The sequence below is a fragment of the Hippocampus zosterae genome, unplaced genomic scaffold (genome assembly GCF_025434085.1).
Source record: "Hippocampus zosterae strain Florida unplaced genomic scaffold, ASM2543408v3 HiC_scaffold_355, whole genome shotgun sequence".
NCBI classification, from domain to species: domain Eukaryota; kingdom Metazoa; phylum Chordata; class Actinopteri; order Syngnathiformes; family Syngnathidae; genus Hippocampus; species Hippocampus zosterae.
The window spans coordinates 1-15,897 of record NW_026262898.1 but is presented as its reverse complement, the minus strand read 5'-3'; the positions used below and the strand labels follow the sequence as shown (position 1 = coordinate 15,897).

At 57.3% G+C, this 15,897-nt stretch overlaps 1 protein-coding gene across 1 annotated transcript; it reads right to left on the bottom strand.

Annotated features, from left to right (window-relative positions):
• Positions 1-12,382: 12,382 nt before the first annotated feature.
• LOC127595001 (uncharacterized) lies at positions 12,383-15,721 on the bottom strand. Its single transcript, XM_052056723.1, has 5 exons — positions 14,459-15,721; positions 13,742-14,395; positions 13,289-13,447; positions 13,036-13,201; positions 12,383-12,981 (listed from the first exon to the last, which is right to left on the bottom strand). The coding sequence occupies exons 1-5, from the start codon at positions 15,719-15,721 to the stop codon at positions 12,383-12,385; spliced, it is 2,841 nt and encodes a 946-aa protein (XP_051912683.1).
• Positions 15,722-15,897: the final 176 nt, after the last annotated feature.

The following is a 15,897-nucleotide window of genomic DNA, read 5'->3' as shown; positions in this document are numbered from 1 at the left end:
GAAGATGGCCAGGAAGAGACTGAGCACTCGCGACTTCAGCAGCTCGGACCGGCCGGCGTACCTGCGCACCTTGGAGTACTGCGCGACCAGGATACGCAGTACGAAGTTGACGGTCACAATGCAGATGGCCACCCCCAGCTTGACCGCCGTGTTGATCAGATACTTGCGGATGTAATTTTCGCAGAGGGAGAATATCGTGCTGTCTGTGAAGGAGCTGAATTGCTGCTCCAGGCAGTACAGATCCACCACCGTCTCGTTGCTGCTGGCCTGCGCCGTCGCCAGGTCCACAGACTCAGAGGAGCTCGACAGGCTGATCCGCGGCACGAACAGGTTCGCGAAGAAGATCACGATGAAGAAGAACAGGATCGTTAGCAGCACCAGCGCCCACATGCACACGAACCGGCAGCACTTCTCGCAGCCCTGGTTGCCCTGGTTCTCCCACAGGATACCCTCGGGCTCGTCCTTGCAGCCGCGCAGGCGCAGGGGCTGTTGCTTGAAGGCCAGCTCCGCGGGCATCTTGGGCAGACAGCAGCAGCATAGGTACTCCTCGATGCACGAGAAGTTCGTGAACCGCCCGTAGATCTGCCGGGCCTCGAAGGCGCTCTTGGTGTGCTTGAACATTACGTAGTAGTGCAAGGTCTCGAACTACTGGCCGTTCAGAGAGTATGTCCTGATCAGTTCCTTGGCGTCTCCGATCTCCGCCTGCATGTCCCCGCGCAGCTAGTCCATCTCGTGCTCGATGGCCTGCAGCCGGGCCGGGTTGTCAGTATTGTACTCGGCCAGCTTTATGCACCGCTTGACCGCCAGAGACTTGTCAGCTACGTCCTCGAACTTGCGGATCACGTCTGCCGAGGTCTTGCAGGGCTTGACTTCGACCAGCTCGCCTAGCCGGCTGAAGTGGCGCCAGACCTCCGCGTCCTTGACCCCTGTGGGAGGCAGTCCCCGCACCTCCACCGTGAAGCGACTGGGGGTGGGGTACTTTTTCTTGTACTCGAACTTGGTGGTGTTGAAAAAGTATACCCAGAGCGCATAGAACACCACGAAAATGATTACGCAGACTGCATCCGGGATGGCCACCAGGAAATACTGCGTGCGGGCTTTGTCGATGAAAGCCTGTTCCCGCCGCTGATTCTCGGCCTGGTTCTCAGCAGTCGAATTGTCAGCCAGTAGCACCAGGCGGTCCTGGTTGCCCAGCGAGGCCAGCATGAGGGTGCTGCGGTAGTCCCCGTAGATGTCTAGCCCATTACCCTGAACGTTTGAGTAAATGACCACTCCGTACACTGCAGAGAGCACCAGGAAGAGAAAGATGAGGCGGCGCATCAACTCGAAGAACATGTACAGACCCAGCCCGTACTTCTTCAGCAGTTTGATGTCCACGCACAGCGGCAGGTCCTCCCCGTCCTCGTCCGTGACGCCGTTTTCACGGCGGTAGAGCAGGGCGTCCTACTCGTTGGGGCGCTTGAAGTTGACCCGGTCGTACTCGGTGAAGCGGAGAAAGCGGTTCAGCTCGTTGCTGTCCTTCTCGACCTCGGGGAAGACCTTGTTCTTGAGGCTGGACACCGAGGCGTCGTTCATTATATAACTTCTGAAATTCCTTCGCCTGTACTCACAGAAAGTGAATCAGGTCGAGCACCTTGCTCCGCAGCTCATCGGGGTCCATCTGCCCCAGCAGCTGCATTATCGGCTGCTCCCCCAGCGACGCCACCCGCTGCGTCAGGTAGCCCTCCACAAACCGGTCCAGCTCCAGGCTCTGCGCCAGCAGGTACAGCCCTACCAGGTCACTCCCTGTTGCCAGCCTGCCTTTGATGAAGTCTCGGACTGCCTCGGCCCACTCCTGTGCCGCCAGACCACGTCCGTTCGGGAACTGCTCCTTGAAGCAGGCCTCAATCTTGCCCAGTTCCGTCCGCAGCAAGGACATGGTTTCGGCCCCTAGTTTGGGCCTGTCGACAAGGGCGATGCGGTAGGACAGGATTGCCTTGTATGCCAGAGCGGCCGCCAGCCGCTAGAAGGCCTGGTCCTCGGCGACCATCCCGGCCAGCCGCACGCAGAGCAGCGCCTTGAGCCGAGGGAGCACTATTCCCGATGCCTCTTCAGGGCGACTGTCCAAAAGGTTTTTGCTGCGGGAACGGGACTTGGGTTCATACTATGACTTGTTGTGTTCCCGCAGACGCTAGTTTACTTGCCGGCCGGTAAAGTACTGCGCAGGCAGGTCCGAGGTGCTGAAGTGCGCAGGGTCTCTGCCTTTCACTGAATCACTCAGAACCGACTTCGGGGATTTAAGACCGCTCATGGAGCTAGTCCGGTCCTTTTCGGCAGGGCTGCGGGGCACACTTGGCACCCTGCCCTCCAGCCCCAGCAGCTCTGCGTGGACGGTGGCGATGTCCGGCCGCTTGGCGGGGTGCGTCTCAGTCATTTGTTGGAGCAATTTGCGAAGCGAATCTCGTAGGGGTAGATGCTCTCCCACGGTCCGCAGCAAGGCACCTAGTGAATAGACGTCGGAGGCGCGAGTGGGCACGTCGCAATTGCGCAGCTCAGGGCTGGCAAAGGTGGTGTTGATGCGGTACAGTTCTTTGACGGGCGTGCTGTCGGATGTGAAGCGGCAGCTCACGAAGTTGGACAGCTTGAAAAGGTGCCCTGCGAGTAAGACTGACGCGGGCTGGACCTAGCAGTGGACGATGCTCTTCTCGTGGAGGTAGCGGATGGCAGAGGCCATGTGGACGGCCAGTCTGCCGAACTCCTCGCCAGAGAGGGGCGAAGCCTCAGTGCGGCGCTGGAGAGTGCCCTCCGAACAGTACTAATAGACGAGGTAGATGTTGTTGTTGGTCTTGAGCATTTTGTGGAACTTGACGATGTGCTCGTGGTCCAGCTTCTTGAGGTTCTGGACTTCGTTGATGATGAGGTCCTGCATGGCCTGGCTGGCGATGAAGTCCTTGTAGCGGAACGTCTTGATGGCGAACTCCTTGTCGGTCTGCAGGTGGGTGGCGCGGTAGGTCTCGCAGTGCGCGCCCGAGTATATTACGTGCTGCAGCACGTACTGCTCCACTATCTTTGCCATTATTAAACTGTTAGCATTTGAATGTCTTTTCTAATCCTGCAGGTGCTGCCTCCCCTGCTCGCCACTCCCAACGTCCTGACTCTGATCTCCCTCTCCGACCCCGCCGTGGGGGCCACTTCCCAGCTGCATTTCTCGATGGACTGCAGGACCGAGGACGACGACTTCAAATACATCAGCAACCTCACCCTTATCCCCAAAGGCTCGGTCATCAGAGTCTCCTTCCCGAGCAATTACTCAGTCCCGTTAAGCCCATCCTTTATTCCCGAATCCCTGCAGACCGTAAACCGAACTGCCAGCGAGCTGGTGATCGGAGGCCGGTTCCCAGCAGACAGCACTCCCCAGTTCGTGAACTTCTCAGTCGGCATGTTCACCAACCCCCAACGCCCCCAGGAGGAGATCAAAGGGTTCTCGATACTCATTCTGAAGGATAATAACCCTGTCCTCTCGTCTAATTCGCCCAAAGGGCTCAGCCTCTAATCCTCGACGTTTGATCAACTAGAACTCACTTTTTCACCAGGCACCATCGGCCTTAGGTCCGCCATGACCCTTGTCATGCAGCCCGCTATCCCCCGCCCCGCGGCCCTGACTCTCACTTTACCGGGCCAAAGATGGCCCCTACAGCCTGACTCCCAGGCCATCCTACCCAGCTAGGCCTGCCAGCTTGAGACGAGCGGGCTAGCCTGCTAAATTGTCTCTGAATAACCGCTAGTCCTGCGAGTTACAGGTCTAGGAACAGACACGCCCTACACTCTAAAGTTTCTGAACTTGCTTACTCCGCCCACAGTCGGTAACCCTGACGACCAGGTCCAAGTCAAGACTTACCACGAAGAGGGCTACGTGCAGTGCGAAGGCAGTGTCATACCCGCCGGGCTGGTGGCTGTCGAATTCGCAATCAATTTCACTGCTGACGCTGCAGTGAACTCCGTGCTGCCAGTGCTGCGTCTGGACTACCAACTGAACAATCAGTTCCAGCTGAGTGATGAAATGCAGATCGGCTTTGATGCTACGCTCGGGATTGGCTAGAACATCCTCATCACGAACCTTTTCAAGGACTTTAGTGTGGTGCTGGATGGGCAAACACTCAAACTAAGCGGATTCTAAGCCTTCACCTCTGCCGATCTGAAGCCACCTGTCACTTTCAAACTCAGGGTTTTCAATGTCCAAATGCCTCCGTCCACCAAGCCTGTCTCAATCACGATCAGCCATCTTAGGGCGGGCCTGCTCTATGCTCAGTCTTCAGTTGAGATACAGGCCTCGCCTGCTTCCTTTTTGACTGAGCCCGCTCTCTAGATCAGTCCTACGCAAGTTTACGCTAACTCCACAGTCTCAATCACGGTCGTCCCCTCCGGAAAGCTCACCGTCTCTGGAGGATTCAAAATAACCTTTCCGCCGGAGTTCACACTGAGCAGCCCTAGCCCTGCCTGCCGGGTTTCATCTTCGATCGAGTTCAATACGCCCAGCTGCAAACTTGACGGTCAGACAGTTGTTTTCTAGACGTTTCTAAGCCAGGAGTGGCAGCCTGGACTGTAGCGGAAAATAACGCTAATCGTCGAGAACGTTATAAACCCGTCATCAACCCAGCCGACAGGCCCTTTCGTGGTTGAGTCTTTTTACGACAGTCTAACTGCCCTGGTGAGCTATTCGAACTCCGTGAGGTTCACTGCCCAGCCGGGCGCCATCACCAGCCCCTCCCTGACTCTGGATCCCGACGCCACTCTGTCCTACAGCTCCCACTCCTACAACCTCACTCTGCCGGATCTCATCCCTGCATCCGGCCATCTCTCAATCACTTACCCAGCCCAATTCGCCATAACCTTGAATGCAGACATACCTGAGTGCTACTTTAACGATTAGCAGGCCCTTTGTAGTCTCAACGGTGTGACCAGGGTCCTGAAGATCACGAATAATGCGAGTGGGGCCATTCAGGCCGGGCAGCTCCGTGTTCGGGTGGTCACACAAGCTATCCGGAACCCCTACAGTACCGGCATCACGGAGTCATTTGCAATCTCGACCTCGAATTCAGCATAGTACTAGATCGACTCCCTGCAGACTTCATTCACTGTCAGCACGGGCTCGCCTTGCAGCACTTGCGCTCAGGCCTTCATCAGCCCTGCTCTCCGACACAATTCAGGGCCTTTCTCGCTGGCTCTGAGTTTTAAATTCGACTTTTAAGTATAGAACGGCACCGCCATAGAATTTGAAGTACCTGATGCAATTGGGGTAGAAGGAGTGATCAGCTGCTTGTCGGGAAAAGTGAACTGTGGAGCAGCTCTTACTGGCAGACAGGCATCCATCTCGATCACGCTACGGGCAGGAGCCACCATTCCGAATGCGTTTGATCTTACGCTCAATGGCTTTATTGCTCCTCCCACCTCCCAACCGACTGCTCCTTTTCTTTTCAAAGGGACTATCAACACATCACAGGTTTTCACAAGCGCAGGAGGCATTCTAGAGAACCTGGGACCTTCTTCCCTACAAGTCGCGAGGTCTAGTCCTAGCAGCAATTTGCTGGGAGGATCCTCTTCATTTTCATTCAAAGTATCGTCGGTGCACCCCTTTTCGACTCTGGTGCTGGCCATTCCCCCCCAATACACGATGGCCGGCACGACAATATCCCCGACACCCTCTGGACTCGGCGACAGGCTGGTCGAGTTCAGCTTCGACTCTCCCACTACCGAAGTAAACATCAGTCTGGAAGACATAACTAACCCCACCATAAGCAGTTCGTCATAATTCGTGTTCAGAAGCTATGACGCAGGCTAATGGACTGTCGGCAGCTTCGCAGGCCTTCACTTTGAGGCGGACTGCCTCTGGCCCTGCAAGACCTGCGAGGTCGGACAGCCCGCCAACTGCCTGTCGTGCTACAGTGACCCCGTCTTGGTTGAAGGCCGCACCTAGCTTTAAAACGCGACGAAGTCATGTGTAAGCCTTTGCGATGCAGGCCACTATTTCTCTGCGGAAAGCGGCTGCCAGCTCTGCCCCTAGCCTTGCGCTGAGTGCCTCGCCTAGATCTGCCTGGCCTGCAAGTCCCCCGCTGCTTTGGATGCCGGACAGTGCGTGGACTAGTGTCCAGCTGGTTATAAGTTTGTGGATCTAGCTGGAAAGACGACTTGCTCTCCTTGTTCTGGGGGGTGCGAAACGTGCCAGTCCGCCTTCAGATGTGACTCGTGCGTAGCGGGCCGGTACCTGGACTCCAGCCAGCAATGCGTCTTCAAGTGTGCATCAGACACGTTTCCGAATTAGGGCAAGTGCCAGCAGTGCCCAATGGGGTGCCTGACCTGCCTGTCAGCGGCAAGCTGCTCTGCCTGCCTACCTGGCTTCAGATAGCAAACAGGCACTTGCGTTCAAGAGTGTGCGGCGGGACAAGCCCTGGCCTCAAACCTTTGCGTAACCTGCCCTGAGGATTGCGCAGAATGCCTGGGGACAATACTAGCCTGCGCCAGGTGTAACCAAGGACTCTTGCTGCAAGGACAATGCCTGGCAAGTTGTCCTGCTGGCTACCACAAAAGTCAATCCTCTTGCCAGCCCTGCAGGACTCCCTGCGCCACCTGCCAGTCAGCCACCCTGTGTCTGAGTTGTCGCCTCGGACTGGCCCTCTTGCACGGAACCTGTCTGGGACCCTGTCCTCTCCATTTCATGCAGTCAGGGGGCGGGTGCTCGGCCTGCCACCAATCCTGCCACACCTGCCAGGGCAGCGAGACCAGCTGCACCAGCTGCAGTGGCAGCCTATATTTCAACTAGCGAACGATGCAGTGCCTAGTCAACTGTGGAGATGGGCTGATCGCATTCAGAAACAAGTGCAGCCCGTGCTCTTCGGCTTGCCTCACTTGCGGAGCACGGCCGGACTTCTGCGCCAGCTGTGCCGCCGGGCTGTTGCTTTCTATTAACATCTGTGTGGCTGAGTGCCCAACCAACCTGTACATCTCGGTAGGCAGTGACCAATGCGTCGCCTGCAATCAAGACTTCTGCAAGTAGTGTGTGTAGCGGGAAAACCACTGCACTTCCTGCCACACTGAGAAACCACTCCTGCAGGATTTTGCATGCGTGCAGACCTGCTCGGCGGCTGGCTTTTTCCAACTGGACGACAAGCAATGCGCCCCTTGCTCTGACGTGAAGCCCCGCTGCTTTCGTTGTTCAAGTACGGCCTGCAGTAGCTGTGAAGGTGGTGCTTTCTTGTTCAGCGGAGAATGCATTGACGTCTGCCCAGAAAGTTTACCAGTCCACGGGGACGGGGTCTGCGAGGCCTGTCCCCAGGCCTGCCTGACTTGCACCAGCACCGGGGACTGCACGAGCTGTAGATCAGCGAGCTTGAACCTCTATCGGGGCTAGTGCCTGGCATAGTGCCCTGTCCCCACGATCCCGCACGCCGGAGCCTGTGCCTCCTGCTTGACCGGTTGTCTGGAGTGTGTGGGACTGCCTACCAATTGCACGGCCTGTGCATAGAGCTTGGTGCTACAGACCAGCAACTGCCAGCAAAGCTGCAGTGGGGGGCTGGTCAAGTCGATCGATGGCAAATTTTGCACAGTCTGCAGCGACGCGTGCCTGGACTGCCGGGTCCGCGCTGACCTCTGCATTAGCTGCGTCGAGGGGCAATTTTTAGAGGCTAGCAAGTGCGTCGAAAGGTGCTCTACTGGAGTAGCGATTGCAGGCAAGTGCGTGTCTTGCTCGACTGGATGCTCGATTTGCTCTTAGTCTCTGCAGTGCATGAGCTGTCAGTCGCCTTTCCTGCTGGCTGACGGGGCGTGCTTCTCTTCTTGCCCCGCGTCGACTCCTGTTCGGGTCGGTAACACCTGCGAGTCTTGCGCCGAGCCCTGCTCTTCGTGCAACTCCTCGAACTACTGCTTCGCCTGCGCGAGCCCGCTGCTGTCCTTGCGAGGCCGGTGCGTATAGACCTGCCCCGAGGGATATCTGATAAGCGCTAACGGAGTAGCCTGTGAGTCGAACATCGCCCAAGAGAATTCAGGAGGCAGCACCTTGCTGCCCTGCTCTCTGGCGGCCGGTGTACTGTCCGTGCTGCTGCTGGTGTCTAAGTTTAACCACCCGACTACCCAGCTAGTCACTAGCCTGAGCAGCGCTATCAGCCTTCCCGAAACCGCCTCCTGGTATGTCTTCTGTGTGACGCTGGTTAGTCAAAACAGCAACTACCTGTACGCAGGGGTGGTGGCAATTGCGCTCCTGCTGGCCAGCAACCTCCTCTTCATCGGCCTCTACTGCTGCTATCTGGCCGGGGACAGCTACCTAGAGGAGCACAACCGCAGGAAGCTGAACAAGGCCGTCGAAAAAGCAGCGATCGTCCTGGCCGTGGGAGGCAGCTTCAAGCTTTATGAGGTGGTGTTCGGCCGGGTCTTCGGGATCAGATGCCTCTCTGCCCAGCTTGAGGAGGTGCGCAAGTTACACCCATTCGCATATCTCAGGGTGGCCTCCCTGGTCGCAAGCAGCCTCCCGATGGTGATCGCCTCTGGTGCATTCCTGAGCAGCATCCCCACCTCGCCGGCCTCTGCGGAACTGATGCAGGCCATCGACGTGCTGGTAATTACGCTGTTCAGCAGCGTGCTGACTGTGGGGAGCATCTTCAAGCCGGCGGACTTCTTTCTGGATGAGGACAACGGACTGGTCAGGGAGATAACTGAAGAACAGCTTGATGGCATGCTTCTGGGGGAAATCAGAGTCGAAGCGGCAAGGCTTGAGGCCAAGCCCGATCATGTGACCGCTAGCAAGTATAGGTAGTCTGAACCCGGCTTCATCCCCCATGCAGAGGTCATCCGCACTTCAGATGACGACTGCTGCACCCAAAAGCGTCATCCAGGGCAAAGTCCCATCCGCAACCTGAGTCCTATGAAGAACGCCAGCAAGCGATCCTCAGTAATCGAGCCTGGGCCTAGCCGTTCTCCTGCGAAAAAAGTGAAAGGTCTGCTAAGAGTGTTGAGCGAAAGTATACTACCGAGAATGTTCATGACCCGTTCAGATCTTCAGATGAGGCTCGCGCAGGAACGAAAGAGGTAAAGGCCAAGAGGCGGCGGAGGAAAGCCAAGCCCCAAGTCACCAAACCCACATAAACCTCCTCAAGCTTCATGTACGTCCACCCCAACCCCGCCCGCAATTCAAAGATATACCCTCGGGACGAGCCAGAGCCCAACGACCTGATATTCCCGGTGAACAATTAAAACGAGGGGAGTCACTCGCAGGAGGAGTAGCATATGGACAGGACCATGAGGATCTTCTACTGCGAGGACCAGAGTCTTTAGAGCGATTAGGCACGGAAAGTGCCCTTGCAGGCCGAGTCCAGGCCGGTCTAGACTGTCCCCTCGAGGCCGAGCAGGCTGTAGGCGAGAGAGCGGCTGCCCAGGCTCAGCAGCCAGCCAGTGGTCTACCGCCGCAAGGTCAATATTGCGCAGGTAACTCAAGGACTGTCCGAGGATGAAGAGGCAGCGAACGATTGGAACGAGCTAAGCGAAATCCACTTCAACGCGGAGCAAGAATAACTAGACGAGGTCATCCTGCCAGCCCGACCCTCCCGGCACTCGAGAGGGTTCGAGCGGTACCAGACTACGAGAGGGTTCGAGGTGGCCCTCGAGCGGCCTCCGCTAGAGTAGGTGCGGGAGGAGCAGCCGCACCCCTACATGATACCGCTGAAGCACCTCTAATAGATCTACCTGCAGCGGCTGGTACCGGTCAAATCGAAGAAGACCGTGGTGAAGGCCAGCCGCAAGAACCTGCGACGAGAGTGATCTGCGAGTATTCATTGTAGGGAGTGCATGAAGGGCAGGCGGCTGACCTTCTGCCGGATCAGTCTCAGGTGGATGGGCTAGAGCCGCACTGCCCGTCCGTGCATCAAGCCCCCGAGGTTCGCCTTCTGCGCGAATTCCTTCTCTCCCTTTTCCTCGAGCTTAAGGAGGTTGAACAGAGTCATCAGATAGTCGAGCAGTATCAGAGGGGCCTGCTCCTCTTCGGGAATCTGGTCCGCCTGCCATTTCACTGGGCCGGCCAGCCGCACGATCTTCTCCTTGAGCTGCTGTATAAAGTCGTCTTCAGGCCGGACGTGCAGTCCCGCCGCCCTGCCCTCGATCTCGGCAGTCATCAAGGTTTATAATCGATGGTCGAGGAGTTGCTCTTTGGCACCCACAGTCCTGACCATTTCGATGAAGCGAAGCATGCTGGATTTGGCGGCGGCCTCATGCTTGGCACTTGACCCTGCAGAAAGTTATTCCAAAAGAGTTTACAGCACGATTCGACTGTCAGGAGGTACTGTCAGGCAGCGCTCGATTAGCTCTCTGGTGCGGCCAGAAATCCAATGGAAAAAGTTCAAACTTGGTTTCTGAATTTCTCGAGTTAAATCCTCTTCTGAGCTGGAGTGCCAGGGCACCTTGCCGTGCAAGATTTCGTAGAGAATCACTCCGAGAGCCCAGATGTCGCTGGCCTGGGAATAGAAATTCCGGAGGGCGACCTCAGGGCTAATGTAGAAAGGAGTGCCCACATTGACCTGCTACTCCTGGCCCTCCCGGCAGCTGAAACCGAAGTCCGCCAACTTCGGGGTGGAACTCTTCATGAAGATGTTGGCTGGTTTCAGATCTCTATGGAGGTAGCCCCGGTCGGCCATGTGGGCGTAGCCGGCAAGTATGCCAGCAAAGATGACCCGGCCCTCCTGCTCCGGCAAACGGCCACCCCGCTTGCGCAGGTAGCTGCCGAGATCACAATCACACAGCTCAGTGACTATGCACACTTGCTCACTGAGAGTGATGATTTACAGGCAATGGAGGACGTTACCGTGGCTAAGTGCCTGCATCGCCTCCTTCTCGGTCTCGAGCATGCGCAACCGGAGGGCATCGAATTTGGCAACGTTGATGATTTTAATCGCGACCTATTGACCCGAGGAGGAGCGGCCGCGGTAGACCTCAGAGGAGAACCCCCTGCCCAGCAAGTCGCTCAGCCGGTAGCTGTACTGCCCCACCTCCTTGAAGGCAGGCCTCTGGTACCTCATAACAGTTATAAATTCAATTCGGTAACCCGTCGATAATTTTTAGTTAATCCGCAGCCTTATCAAATTATTTAACTTTACTTTTAATTCGGGGGTCTTGGTGGAAAGGGAGGACCTGGCTGCGGAGGGAGGGAGGTTGGCCAATACAATCAAGATTCTTCATTAGCCGAATTAAATGCCGCCAAACGCAAAAAGAAGGAGTGCTGGAGGGACGGCTTCGGGCGGGGGGCGAGACTCAAAACAGATATTTTTTCGAATAAGGCATCAGGTCAGAGTTAATTATCGTCTTCATCCTCGGTCGGGTAATAGAGCAGCTCGTAGTCGGGGATTCGGTGGCAGTGCGGGCGCAGTTCGGGGCGGATGTGGACTGTTGCATCGCTCACCAGGCTGTCCTCATTGCTGTCGTAAAATTCCTCGCTGTGGCTTTCAGACTCCGACATGCAATTAAAAATAATCGAGCGGGGTTTGAGTGGGTTTAATCAGTCCATCAATTAGTCAGGCCTGAGGGAAGCACCTCCTCAAACCGGAACTACTCGCACCCGGGGTCGAACCTCCCTACCCGCGACCCGCACCCCCGGCATTTCACCTCAAACCAAACACCCTTTCCGCCTTCCATGCACTTTTCAAAATCGATGACGCATTGCCTTGCGGAATCGGCGCGATAGGAGTTTCCGCCGGCTGGCTACCCTTTGTAGGTGAGCTGGGTGAAGCATTGACCGCAGCTCAGCGTCTGCCCCGGCTTGCCGCCAGTCAGTCCGTCCATGAACTCCTAGTCTGAGTCTTCCTGGAAGGGATCATAAAAATCATCCTCGGGAGGGTCAAGGGGAGGCAGCTCAGCCTTGTTCCTGGCCAGGGAGCAGATGATCTTTCTGGTGACCCGGCAATCCCCCTGCTCCTCTAGGCTTGTGAGTTGCATCAATAAAAACCGAGCATCCCTTTTTTACTCATAGGTCTTCAGTAAGCCAGCCCTGGATCAGTGGCTCTTCTCTGCACCTGGGAGGAGGCTGCTTCTGGCGCTTGCCAGGCTTTGGGCCAGGCTTCTTGGCTGCATCGGGCTTGAAGAGACTCAGCCTTTTGAAGGCGGTAGGCCTGGCGCGAGGAGGGCTTGGCTCGGTCGAAGGGGGCTTGTAAAAGGTGCTTCGGCGCTGGACGAGGGATTCGATGTGCTGCCTGCGCTAGTAGTAGTTGTAGTAACGGGGACGGCCGATACTGGAGCCGAGTTGAAAACAGTCTTTGCGCTATCGGAACCGCGTGCTGAGGAGGCTTGGGCGGGGCGTGCGGAGGTGGACGAACTGCTCGACCGAGAAGTAGGAGGTGCTGAGACGGACTGACACTTTTTACATGATTAGGGATCATTTCTTGCGCCGGTTCTGGAGCCGCTCGACTTTGGACTCGCCCTCGTGGAAGCGCACGCGGTAGAGCACGCGGGCGTTCTGGTACATGCCTTCCTTCAGCGAGATCAGCAGGAACTGGCTCTGCGGGAAGTGGTTCCGGATCATGTGCCCGATGTTTTCGGTGTGGGACAGGTCCAGTGCAGAGTCGATTTCATCTAGGATGTAGAAGGGCGCAGGCTTGTATTGCAGCAGGGCTAGCATGTAGGACAGTGCCAGCAAGGACCGCTGTCCGCCCGACAACTCGCCCAGCACTTTCTTGATGCCGTTGAGCTCCACCTCCAGCTCGCAGCCCTTGGTGATGTCTTCGTCCAGCCTGCGCAGAGTGGCCTTGGCGCCGGGAAGCAGGTCCGAGAAGATCAGTCCAAGGCTGTGCCGCACCCGGGTGTAGCAGTTTTCGAGGGTCTCTTTGCGCTTGTCATCTAGCTCCTGCATGTTGCGGTAGAGGGTGTGTTTGTCCCCCTCCAGGATCTTGCGCTTCTCGATGAGGTCCTCGAACTGCTGCTCCAGCTTGTTCTCGCCAGCCTCGTAGTGGATGTTCACCTTCTTCTTGAGGATTTCTTGTTATCGCTCCAGCTCGGTCATCTGCTTCTTGACCGTCTAGTAGTTCATGCCCCAGATCGCCTCCTTCGCGGCCTCATCCAGCTGGCCGTACTCCTGCCCGAACTTTGCCAGCCCAGCCAGCTCCTCCTCCAGCCGGGTGACTTCGTTCCGCCCCTTTTCCAGACGATCTTGGGCTTCCTTCTCTTCTTTCTTCAGGTCTTCTGCCCTTCGCTCAGCCTACTCGACCCGTCGTTTCAGCTGCGCTTCGTTTTCTCGAAAGAGCTTCAGCTTTTGGTTGAACTCATGCATCTCATGTTCTTCGGCCTCCTTCTCGCGCTGCAGGTGGGTAAGCTCCTCCTCCTGCCGCGCCAGGGATTCGCGGTTGCCGCGGAGGTCAGCCTCAAGATCGGCCATGTACTTGCCTACCTTGGTGCAGTCAGCCTGCAGGTCCTCCTCCTCGCGCCGGAAAGTGTTGAGCTCGGTCTGTAGACGCACTCGCTTAGCTGTAAGCAGCTCAAGGATTTCCCCGGAGCGGGCCATTTCACCTCGCTACTACAAACTCTGCTCGAGAGCCTTAATTTGCTCTTGCGCGGACTTGAGGCCGACTTCTGCTTCTGACAGCTGCTTGCGGTTGGGGGCGGACTGTCCTAGCTTCGCCTTGAGACGGTCGCGCTTTCCCAGCCTTCCCTCAAGCTCCACCTGCAGTTTAGTGAATCGCTAGTTGGCCTCTCTCAATCCCTCATTGCGAGCAACAACAGTTTCCTTTTCAGTGCGAACCCTCTCCAACTGCTCGAGGGCAGTCTTCGCATCTTCGCAGAGTCCCAGCAGAAACTCGCCCGGATGCCGATAGCCGCCGGTCATCGTACCCGAGGGATCGATTATTTCTCCCTCAAGAGTCACACACTTGGCCCGAAGGGCAGGGTTCTGGTGGAATGCGATCTTCCTGGCGATGGCTTCGTTGCTGCAGACCAGCCACCTGCCGAAGATGGTCTGCATCGAGCGGGCGGCCTTGTCCGGGAAGGTTATCAGGTTGGCAGCCACTTCAGCCATGCCCTTGTGTTGCTCAGCGATGGCTTTGGCCTGCCGCACCAGATCCTCAGACAAAGAATTCGGTCGCATCTTCGACTCAGGGAGGATGCTGACCGCATAGCTGAAGGCTCTGCTTTCCAGCAGCAGCCCGGACACCTGCTCGTCCTCGACGACAATGTTGCCCAGCTTGCCCCCCGCGCCGATCTCGATGGCCCTCATGTGGCTGCGGTCCTTCACCGTGAGCAGCATCATCACCTTGCCGTAGACCTGCTTATGACTGAAGCTTGGCGAGGAAGGCGTCTTGTAGCTCAGCTTCAGTCGGAAGTTCTTGGCGTAGATGCCGTCGAGTAGGTGGTGCAGCCTGCGCTCTTCCTCTTCGAGAGGGCCGGTGGACACCAGAGGCTCGGGGCGTTGCGGTATGGCCTGCTCTTAGGCCTCGATCTCCTTCTCCAGTGCAGCCAGCACCTTCCGGCTTTCCTTCTTGTCCGTTTCGAACTGCTGCCTGATTTCGGTTTGCTTCTGAACCTCCTGGGCCAGATAATCCCGCTTCATCCGAAGGGTGCCCAGTTCCTGCTCGGTCTCGCGGACGGCCTTCCGCAGCTGCTTCTCGTGGGCCTCTGCATTGTGCCCCAGCGCCGCGATGCTCTCCTCTTCAGCAGCCGCCTTCTCGTACTGCTCCTTGGCGAACGCAGCCTTTATCTGGACAGCCTTGAGATCGTTGTCCATCTGGAAGACAGTCTCCTGGTTCTGTCCCAGGTCGGTCTCCAGCTTGCCAACCCGTACTCGCAGGTTCTTGACTGCCACCCTCCTCTCCTCGTAACGGAGGGAGGCACGGCCTTCTTTGACTTCTCGGACCTGTCCGCGCTCCTCCTGCAGGCGGTTCAGCTGTCCTGTGAGTGTCTCGAGCATGTAGGCGGCTTGTTGGAGGTCTCCACTTCGAGCCTCTTGCCGCTGTGCCCCGGCAGCGAGTTCCTGGCGGCGAGCCTGCAGCTTGCGCTCCTTGGCGCAAAACTCATAGAGACGAACATCTCGAGTCATGCGTTCAAGGGCGAGCTGGCCATTCTTCCAGACCATGTAGACCTCCTTCTCTTCACGAAGGCGGTCAAGGTGGGGGACGATGGTGGACTTGAGGACATCGTTGATGGCGCGGAGTTTCTCCTCCTTGCGGCGGATGAGCCCCTCGGACTCGGCCTTGGTCTTGTTGTAGAAGGATGTGCCGGCAGTCTCCTCGATCATGCCGAGCACCTCGAGGGGCTTCATCTTGCTGATGTGGGTGATTTGCCCCTGCTTGATCAGGAAGTGCGGGTTGTCGATGTTGAGCTGCATGCTCTGGAAGAGGTGCTTCACCTTGTTGAGCCGGGAGGTCACCCCGTTGATGAAGAACTTCTGCTTGTCTCGGGTCACTTGCCGGCTCACCACCAGCTCGCTGCACGACTCGTACTCTAGCGGCCGGTCCTTCGGATCGGGGGGCAGCACGAAGGTGATGGTCACGCTGGCCTGGGTGACGCCCGCGTGGCCCTCCTTGTAGATCAACTCGTGCACACCCGCCTTGAAGCGCAGCATCTCCTTGTTGCTCGAGCCCAACAAGAACTGTATCGCGTCCAGGATGTTGGACTTGCCGGAGCCGTTCTCCCCGGTGATGGCGTTGAACTGGGGGTCGAAGTCCTCCACCACCGTGCGGTTCTGGTAGGTCTTGAACCCCTCCAGGACGATCTCCCGGATGTGCATCCTTCCCGCCATCCAATATCGATTCAAACTCAGCTGATCACCTTCAGCCGGGCCTTCTTCTTCTTTACCAGGGGGGTTGGGGTTGGGGTTGGGGTTGGGGTTGGGGTTGGGGTTGGGGTTGGGGTTGGGGTTGGGGTTGGGGTTGGGGTTGGGGTTGGGGTTGGGGTTGGGTTGGG

Coding starts and splice junctions, on each gene's coding strand:
- LOC127595001 (XM_052056723.1), bottom strand. CDS start 15,721: ATGCACATCCGGGAGATCGTCCTGGAGGGGTTCAAGACCTACCAGAAC. Junction 14,396..14,458: donor ACAAGAAGGAAAGCCGGAAG/GTGCTGGCTGCA, acceptor CAACGCCCCGAG/CCTCTGGTGTCCACCGGCCC. Junction 13,202..13,288: donor ACCTGCAGCGCGAGAAGGAG/GCCGAAGAACAT, acceptor CGGGTCGAGTAG/GCTGAGCGAAGGGCAGAAGA.